Source organism: Nannospalax galili, unplaced genomic scaffold (genome assembly GCF_000622305.1).
Source record: "Nannospalax galili isolate Female #2095 unplaced genomic scaffold, S.galili_v1.0 scaffold362, whole genome shotgun sequence".
NCBI classification, from domain to species: domain Eukaryota; kingdom Metazoa; phylum Chordata; class Mammalia; order Rodentia; family Spalacidae; genus Nannospalax; species Nannospalax galili.
In genome coordinates this window covers 2,244,043-2,254,350 of record NW_008348785.1, presented here as the reverse complement: position 1 = coordinate 2,254,350, position 10,308 = coordinate 2,244,043, and the positions used below count along the sequence as shown (strand labels likewise).

Below are 10,308 nucleotides of genomic sequence, written 5' to 3'. Positions count from 1 at the left end.
CATTTACTGCTGGTAGAAATGTTTTTTTTTAAAAGAGCAGCCACTACGGGGCTGGAGGGATGGCTCAGCGGTTAAGAACACTGACTGTTCTTGCAGAAGACCCAGGTTCGAATCCCAGCACCCACATGACAGCTAATAACTGTCCGTCACTCCAGTTCCAAGGGATCCAACAGCCTCTTCTGTCCTTCATGGACACTGCATGACACAGGTGCTCTTACCTACATGCAGGCAATACACGCATATACATTAAATAAAATAAATATTTTAAAAAAAAAAGCAGCCGCTAGAAACAAGCCAGCATGACTCTGCAATCCCACTCCTGGGTACGTACCCAACATGCATGAAGACCTATCTCCACACAAATTTATAGAGGCAAAACAAGCAAAAACAACCGAAATCCAGCAATGAATGGATGAACTGTGGTGTCACCACACAACCAAGTACCATTCAGCCACACAAGGAATGAAATGCTGACATGCTACAATGTAGACAGATCCTAGCATTATGCAAGGCCAGTAGTGGTGGCACACACTTTAATCCCAGCACTCGTAAAGGCAGAGGGAGGCAGATCTCTGTGAGTTCAAGGCCAGCCTGGTCTACATAGTGAGATCCAAGCCAGCTAGGGTTACAGAGTAAGACCTTATCTGAAAAAACAAACAAAACAAAAATTATGCAAATGAAAACAGAGCCAGACACAAAGGCCATATATGAACTATTCAGAATAGACACATCAGCCACGTATGGTGGTACAGACCTATGATGTCAGCACTGGGGAGGCTGAGGCAGGAAAAGCACAAGTTCCAGAGCAGCCTAGGCTGCAGTGACCACACAAGGTCTGCCAGGATATCTAAGCAAGACTCCCATCTCTAAAAACAGAAATGTAAAACAAAGAACTCAAAAGGGCATCCTCAAGACAGACTCAGATTAGTGGTCAGCAGGGCTACAGGGAAGGAGCATGCAGTCAGCACTGATGGACACAGGGCTCCTTCTGGGTGACAGGACTGAATTATAACACTGAGGATGACTGCACAACTCTCAATATACCAATGAGCACAGAACTGTATACTTTAAAAGCTGAGTTTATGGTATATGAGTTACAGCTCAATTTAAGTAAAAAGGTGGAAATGGATTTGCTTTTAATACTGTGTTTGTTATTTTTATCTTATATGTATGAGTATATTGCCTGTATGTATCTATGTGCATCCATGTCGTACAAAGCCCACAGAGGTCAGAAGATGGCGTCAGATCCCCTAGAACTGGAGTTACAATTGTTAGCTGCCATGTAGATGCTGGGAATCAAGTACATGTCCTCTACAAGCACAGTCAGTGCTCTTAACCACTAAGCCATCTCTCCAACCCCCAAATGGATTTATTATTAACATCAAAAGTAAAACTCAAAGCAGACTATAAAGATTAAAAAGGGACATTATACAGTAATGAGTCAGTTACTGATTCATTCACACACATACAAATTTCAACTTGTATACGCTAACAGAGCTTAAAAATAAATGCAACAAAAATTGACAAAAATGAAAGAAAAATAGATCCACAATTATAGTTGTACATTCCTCTCTCAATAACTGATGGAAGAAGAAATCAGCAAACATATATAATATATATAATATATAATACATATAACTACCACTAAACAACTAAATGCATTTATAGAATATTCTATTCTAACAGTAATACATACCCTTCAAGTGCACAGCAAATACTCACTAAGACATACCAGACTATACACTGGGGGACATAAAACAAACCATAATAAATTTAAAGCACTGAAACCACAGAGTATGCTATCTGCTCATAAATGAATTAGGACTATAAATCCACAACAGTAAGATAACAGAAAAACTTCCAGTATTTGGAAATGAAACAACAAAATTGAGCCGGGCGTGGTGGCGCACGCCTTTAATCCCAGCACTTGGGAGGTAGAGACAGTGAGTTCAAGGCCAGCCTGGTCTACACAGTGAGTTCCAGGACAGCTGGGGCTACAGGAAGACCCTGTTTCAAAAAGACCAAAAAAAAAAAAAAAAGAAAAGAAACAACAGAATTGTAAATTGACAGAAGAATAAAGCTAGGAAAACTAGGAAATATACTGGGACAAATGAAAATAGAACATAACATCAAAAGTGGAGGATGAGGCAATGCTTACAGACAAACTCATAACATTTATACCATGGAACGTTTACACTGGAAGTCTCAAATCAGTAAACTAAACTTCCACCATAAGAAGACTTTTAAAAAGAAAAATAATTAAGGCAAATAAAAGAAACCAGGTGTGTTGACTCCTACTGGTAATCACAGCACTCAGGAAGCTGAGGTGAGAACAGTGCCATAGATCCGAGGCTACACAGGAAGTTCTAGCCTGATCCTTCTCAAAAATAATAAATAAATAAAATAAAGCATAAATTAGCAAATGGATAAACAAACTGTGACTATCCTAACAGAATGCTTCTCAGCAATAACAAACATTTTTGTTAGGCATGGTAGCACACGCCAATAATCCCAGCACTTTGGAGGCAGAGGCAGGAGGATTCTGAGTTACAGGCAAAATCTGGCTACTAGTAAACTCAAGGCCAGCCTGAGCTACAAAGACCTTGTCAAAAATAAAAATAAAAAGACTATGAAGGGGCTGGGGAGATAGCACAGTTAGTACAGTTCTTGCTGTGTAAGTGTGAGGACCGAGTGCAAACCCTTCACACCCACATAAAACCCAGGTACAGTGGCATAAATCTGTAATCCCAGCACTGGTAAGGCAGACCCAGCAGGATCCCTAGAGCCAATCAGTCTAAAGGAATCAGCAAGCTCCAGGTTCAGTGAAAGCCTCTATCTCAAAAAATAAGAGGGAGAGAGCCAGCAAGAGGGCTTCGTGAATAAAGATGCTCCCCATCAACCGTGACAACCTGAACTGGATCCCCAGAACTCATGTAAAGATAAAGAAGACTGACTCCACAAAGCTATCTGCTGACCTCCACATGTGTATCATATCATGCACAGCCCCACATCATACACATTTCACACACACACACACACGTGAATTTTTTTTTTAATTTTAATAAATAAGGTGGAGAGCAACTGAGAAAGACACCTGATGTCAACCTCTGGCCTCCACATGCACATGTGTGTATATATATATATTCAAATAATATACATACATACCAAAAAAAGGAGAAAAAAAGATTAAAAAGGAAAAACTTCCACTTATCACAAAGCATATATTTTCTATATAGATATAAAAAATCTCAAAGAATCTATAAACTTTTAATCTTTTTTTTTTGTCTTTTTGACTCATTATGTAGACCAGGCTGGCCTCAAACTCACAGAGATCCACCTGCCTCTGCCTCCCGAGTGCTGGGATTAAAGGCGTGCACCACCACGCCCAGCTAAACTTTTAATCTTAAAGGATAAACCATTAGCATCTACAAGTAAACTATTAAAACCCAAAGGAGGCTGGGAGCTATAGCTCAGTGGCAAAGTGACTGCTCAGCACACACAGGACCGTGCACCATAAAAACTGATAAATAAAACCCCAAAGATCTACTGGTAAAATTAACAGAAGAGTTAACATGAGTGTGAGACAGCTGTAAAAGGAAACTTCCATAGCCACACAGCATCAAAAATAACTGAACTACTGTCAACAACCTGAGTGAGTCTCACAGACTGTAAGTGGAAAGACTCAGAGCATGCACTACGTTCTACTTACACATCCAAAAACAGCAATCAATCTATGGAGTGAAGACTAAGCTGGCTACTTGGCTGAGAACAGTGGTTCCTTTCAGAGGAGAGAACAGGGACTGCTGGGATTCAGGGCCAGTTTCTAAACTTCTAATACTCCACATCTTGATCAGGGTGCCTACTATAGGTGTGTTCACTTTGTGACAATTCTGCTGAGCTGCAAACTTTTGGTTCCTGCACTTTAAAGTACATGTGCTGCCTCAGTGTTTTCAGAGTTCACTACACGTGTTTCCAAGCATGTTCTTTTTAACACACTTAAGGTCTACTTTTTTTCCCTAAGAAGTAAAACCTGAGCTCTGACATATCAAAGTATGGTGGCTGCTTTAACTTAATCCTCATCTCTGTGCTGCACATACATACTTAACGTTCTATTTTGTCAAATTATGCACAGCACAGGCCTGCGCAGACTCAGCCTTCACATCTTTAGTTCATTGTCTAAGATTGCTTCCCTCTTTATACTCCAACTCACTCTGATTACCCAATGTGATGTTAATTCCTCCAAGACCCTTCCCGCCCTCTCCCCCAAAGCCAACCACTTCCTCTTTTGTATTTAGTACATCTATTATCACACACAACTATCTCTATATGTGTCCATCCATCTATTGTCCTAGAAACAATCTATGCACAAGAGCTAAGCTTTTAAGTTTCCAGTACCTAGAATGAGACTTCTACGTGGTAGTCACTAGTAAATGTCACTTCATGTGTCTATCCTTAGGAAATAAGACAGTAGGACAGCAAGATGGCTCGGCTGGTAAGGGCACTTACTGCCAAGTCTGACAACCTGAGTTTGATCCCCAAAACCCATAATGGAAGCAAAGGACTAAGTCCCTCAAGTTGTTCTCTGACCTCCACATGTGCACTGTGATACATGTTCACACACACACACACAAGTGTAATAAAAAAATTTTAAAATAAAGGGCTAGAGAAATGGTTCAGTGGTCAGGAACACCAGTTGTTCTGGCAGAAGACCTGGATTCAGTTCCCAGCACCCATACAGTGGCTAACCACCCTTCATAACTCCAGTTCCAGAAGATTCAACACCCTCTTTGGGCCTCCAAAGGCATCCCATGCAGGCAAAACACTCATACAAATAAAATAAAATAGAATTTTAAAAATAACAAAGTCAACCATCCCAGATGAAGCCTACATCTTACACTTCCTCCACAGCAAAGGGCACAAGCACAGCAACCACACTGTTAGTGGAACTTGTACCAAGACTCAGGGCATGAACAAAATGTTCATGTTAAGTCACAGAAGCCCTATATACATGCCCTTGTAGAATTGGAAACATCTGTTTGGCTGGTTGGTTTTTTTTTGTTTTGTTTCAATTATTTCACTTACTATTCTCGTGTGTGAGTGTAGTGCCTGCGTGTAAGTGCACCATACTGAGGAAGCACGGTGCTAAGCATGAAGTGGCGGCAGCACGTAACTGACCAGATTTTCTTGCAGTTCTTAAACCAACATATTCACTGTGATCTTCGCAACACTACATTCTTATTTGGAGAGGGTCTCCATGACAAACTCTGTTAGGTGTAACTTGTCCATTTAAAAATCTGGTTATTGTTTGGTTGTGGCAATTAAGCAGTTTTCAGAGTACCAATAATTAGCTTTCACCAATTTTTTCTACATTTCTTTCTTTTGTGTGTTTGTACATGTGTATGGGTGTGCGCATGCCAGGGTGCCTGTGCAGGTCAGAGGACAACATGCAGGAGTCTGTTCTCTCCTACTACATATTGAATCCAGAAATCAAACTTGGGTAGCCAGGCATGGCAGCCAGCATCCTCACCAGCTAAGCCATCTCACTGGTCATAGCTTTAAAAGTAGCTTTTATCTTTAGAGCCAGAGAGATAGCTCAACAGGTAAGAGCCATCTTACAAACAACCAGAGTTTGATTCCCAGCACCCACATGGCAGCTAACAACTGTCTGAAACTCCAGTTCTAGGGCACTGGATGCCCTCTTCTGACCTCCGAGGGCATTGCACAACCTGGGTGTACTTACATACCTGCAGGCAATATACTCATGCACATAAGAATAAAAATGCCAGGCATGGTGGTGCAGGCCTTTAGTCCCAGCATTAGGGAGGCAGAGGCAGGCAGATCTCTGTGAGTTCCAGGCCAGCTAGTCTACATAATGAATTCCAGGCCAGCTTGGGGCTACAGGGAGACCCTGTCTCAAAAAGGCACATTAAGTGGCTTAGTACACTTATATTCACTTATATTATCAAAGTGCTGGGGCCAGTGAGACGGTTCAGCAGGTAAAGGCATTGTAGCCAAGCCTGACGTACATATACACAAATGTTTAAAAATGTTTTTTAAAGTTATCACAGTCTTTTTCTGAGAGGAAATTTCTCAGATTTCTTTCACTGTATTCAAAGGAATATAGTAAGAAGGAATAATATTGTTTCACCAATATGAAATCTTGGTAATGGTTCTCTAGAGACAAAACCCAGTAAGGTGTGTATATAGGAATATGAGAAGGGACTTATGGGAGGAAGTTGCTCACACAACTCTCGTGTCGAAGACGGCTCTGTCTGCAAGCTACAGCTGAGGATGCCAGCCACACAGCTCAGTTCAAACCCCAAGGCCTAAAAACCAGTTGTGCAATGATGTAACTCTCAGTCTAAGGCTCAAAACCTGAGAATCCAGGGACCACTGGTGCAAGTCTTAGTGTCCAAAGGCCACAAGTTCCAGTGTCTACAACAGCAAAAGAAAACTGTCCTGACTTCCAGGAAGACCAACTCACTTTCTGTATCTGTCTTTTATAGGCCCCAACCTACTGGATGGTCCCATACTGTGCTGGCTCCTTCCTGCCCACTCCATACAGACTCAACGTTAATCTCCTCTGGAAACAACCTCACAGACACATCCTAAACAATGCTTAGTTTAACTCTGGGTATTCACTGTGTTTAACAGGATGCAACCATCATCCATAGGACTGTAACTGTTCTCAGTCCTTCCCCATTTTTCAGCTTTCCACTCCTTTTCTTGTTGCTATAGGAATTGCAAGAATTCAGGTTTTCAGAGTTCTGGCTTCCAGGGTTTCAACATTCAAGACTTTATTCTTTCAGAATCATGATTTTTGAGATTTTAAACTGTAGGCTTTCACATTCAGGATCAGGGCATTTGGAATGCTATCTTGCAGGACTACGTCTAGTACCACTCATTTGGTGCTTTCCCACAATCCAAGCAGCTCCCCTTTCATACCCTGTGGTCCAACTGCTTTAGTACTTCATATTTAAATAGCTAACCTCGGAACTGAAATATTTTTTTAAACTTTCATTTTACAATTGGCTCAAACACATGAATACTAAAAGTACCAACAAGTTCAACCAGGAAAACACCATTTCCAGTTCCAATATCAAGCACTGAAGCATCCAATGGGATCTTGTGTTTCTGCATCCACCTTATTAGTCGTTTCATACTCTCTTCCCCAAACCTGTCAGGAACAGAATTAGTTACAAATAAAACATATACAGGAAAAGGCACATCTATATCCCACTTAAGGTGTTCATACCATGGGCCCATTTAAGTCTTCTTTGAAAGTGAGAAGCAGTATTTGTGTCATTTATAAGCTTTATCTCTATTACTATTTAGGAGAAAACACTGCTAAAAACAGAATACCCAAGGTCTACATATGTGTATTGAGTACTTAATATATGTACATACACACATATACACACATATATATCTGTATGTATATGCACACATACATACATATTAGGAATATACACATACATCCATTTGTATACACACACATATATACAAATATACATACATAAACACACAGATGTGTATAAACATATAGGAGAAGGAACTTATGGGATATACATACACCTATATAATAATATGCATATACACACATACATACACGTAAGTATATATAGATGTACGTGTAAACATACATACATACACATAATATACATCAGCGTTGACCCTTAAAGATGTTGTCTGACAGCAGCTGTCTTAGCCATCAGCAAAAGCTGGTATTTCAGAATTTCACTGCTTACTGAAAAATGACAGCTATAGAATGAAAGTAATTTCTTAGAACTACAATCAATTTAAATCTGGGTCACTAAAAAAGAAAAGAGATACTTTATATATACCATTTATACCAGACTCAATCCCAGGGCTCCCAAGAGCTTTAGGCTGCTTGTGGCATCATCACTCACACGCTCACATGTGCTCACACATGTGTACACACACATACGATTTTCTGGACTGTAATTGGTTTTCTCTACTCACCAGATTTCTCCTGTATCTCCATATTCTCGGAATGTTTGCAGTTCTCTGTCATAAACAGCATCCCAACTGTGTAAACAATGAAATGCAAAGAAGATTCTAGAATTAAACTGTACTGTCAAGCCGATGGATGTTTCCAATATCTTACACAGCTACTTGTGATGGGTTTAAAACATTAGTGTTATCAGTAAGTGCATACAGCTCAATTTCTTAACATCCTTGGGTTAAAAGAATGAAAAGTATGGGAAAAGCAGAATAAACTGTACAATATCTATGTTCATTTGATAAATTTTAGTTTACAAAACTACAGAGGCAGGGGCTGGAGAGATGACTTAGCTATTAAGAGCACTGGTTGCTCTTGCAGAGGACCAGAGTTCAGTTCCCAGCACGCACATGGTGGCTAACAATCTTCCAGAACTCCAGTTCCAGGGGATCCAATGCCCTCTTCTGATCTCATTGACAACACCTACATGCAGGCAATACACTCATTACACATAAAACAAAAATAATAAAATATTTTTAAAACCACAGAGGCAACTGTCCAAGAATCTCAAAGTCCCAGACTCAAATCCAAAACTGGACAGTACAAGCACGAAGTTGTTACTCCTTATTTGGTCTTCAGTGTGCAGATGCAGAGAGTGGTTTGCTCATCAGGAAACCCAGCACAGGTAAAATGGGCTTAAAAGCTGAAACCAGTCTCTCTTGTACTAGCTCTGCTTCTCCGGGTATCCGACTGGCTCAGTTCTCTTAGTCCTTTCAACTGCAACCCTCCACTCCCCCACCCCTTAGCATTTGCTTTCTTCCTATTTCACGTCTACAATCCCTGCTCCCTCCCCAAGTTTCCTCTCATGCTAATCACTGTTCCACACATTCACTCACGTTAATTCATTAATTTCTCAGCGTCTGCTTTAGGTAAGATCACTCCCTGGGCTGCTCAAAGCATCCTCCACTCGGACCCCTTCCAGGTCCTTCCAGGTCCCTCCAGGTCCCATTCCTTAGCCTGGCGTCTCCCCGTGAACCAAGCCGGCTCGGATTCAAGACCCCCTCGTCGGCCTCCCGACGGTCTCCTCGGAGCGGGCTGCGCACCCCGCAAACTCCGAAGCTTTTAACTCTGTGCAAGCCCGACTGCGGCCCGGGGGGCGTCAGGGGCTCCTCCTTCCCGACGCTCCCCGGGCTCCGGATCCCAGGCGCAGATCCCGCAGCGCAGCTCGGCCTCCCCGCCTCCCCGCCGCACTCACTGCGCTCGGGTCCCCAGCGCCGACGGGACGAAGCCACCTGCCGTGGGGCTGCCCGCTGCAGACCGCCCTGCGGCAACCACACCGCCGCTGCCGCCAGCCTCCGCGTTCATCTCGTAGGCGCGCAGAAGGGCCCCTGGGGCCACCATAGAGACACGGCGCGGGCAGAGGGGACGCGCGGGGCTGGCCGCTCTAGGCAACGGGAGGCCGCCCTCTCAACTGCTCCAGGCGGGCCCGGCGGCCGCGGGGCTGGTCCCCAGTCTGAGCGCTCTCCGAGAGCTCCCGAGCCAGTGTCACAGGCACCCCTGCCTTTCTACCTCTCAAGGCGACCTTATTTAGGGACTGCTGTTTTTAAATGATCGTTCTAAGAATTGCATTTTGGAAAACGGCTAGCAGAAGCCACAAAAACACCTAACTTGGGGGCTGGAGAAATGGCTCAGCAGGTAAGAGCTGCTCTTGAGGAGGACTGGGGTTCTATTCCTAACACCCACAAGGGGACTAACAACAATCCATAATTTTATTTCCAGAGGATCTGACGCCCTCTTCTGACGTATGCGGGCATTGCACGACACGAGTGCACTTACATGCCGGCAATGCACTCATACACATAAAAAACACACACCTATCAGGTGTGGTGGTGCACGCCTTTAATCCCAGCACTCGGGAGGCAGAGGCAGGCGGATCTCTGTGAGTTCAAGGCCAGCCTGGTCCACATAGTGAGTTCCAGGACAGCTGGGGCTGCAGGAAGACCCTGTCTCAAAAAGACAAAAAACAAAAAACCAAAACAAAACAAACAAAAAAAACACAACACACACACCACTCAACAGCAATGCCTAAGTCGTTTTATGTGGTAGGCAGACCTGAGTAGGTGGGACAGTCCATCGTGACCAGAAGACAGATTTCATTTGTGGCTTTGTGGCTGGGATTTTGGAAAGAGCATTTTGCCCTTTTCTGACTTGATGCCACAGGCTTACAGGAAGGGAAATGAATGCCCTAGGGCCACCCATAGTGCAGCAACCACCGAGTAGCAATAGAAAGATTAACAGAGGAATAGAAGGCCTGGGTGGGTGTAACACTGTCCCCAGCTAGGCAC

General features: G+C 43.0%; 1 protein-coding gene across 7 annotated transcripts in view; it reads right to left on the bottom strand.

Moving 5' to 3' along the window:
- Eef1akmt2 (EEF1A lysine methyltransferase 2) overlaps positions 1-9,370 on the bottom strand; it is an 87,070-nt gene extending 77,700 nt beyond the window's left edge. For 6 of the 7 annotated variants that reach the window (XR_003851544.1, XR_003851547.1, XR_003851546.1 and 3 more), the window contains exons 1-3: positions 9,219-9,370; positions 7,984-8,049; positions 7,063-7,177 (exon numbers count right to left, since the gene is read on the bottom strand). Coding sequence is in view for 3 of the 7 variants with exons in the window: in XM_029569816.1 (XP_029425676.1) it covers positions 7,063-7,177; positions 7,984-8,049; positions 9,219-9,364 (327 nt within the window). In the remaining 4 variants the exon portion in view is untranslated. Of the gene's footprint in view, positions 1-7,058; positions 7,178-7,983; positions 8,050-9,218 lie in introns of all 7 variants that reach the window. The other variant, XM_029569817.1, reaches the window with a different exon arrangement.
- Between the last annotated feature and the right edge of the window lie 938 nt (positions 9,371-10,308).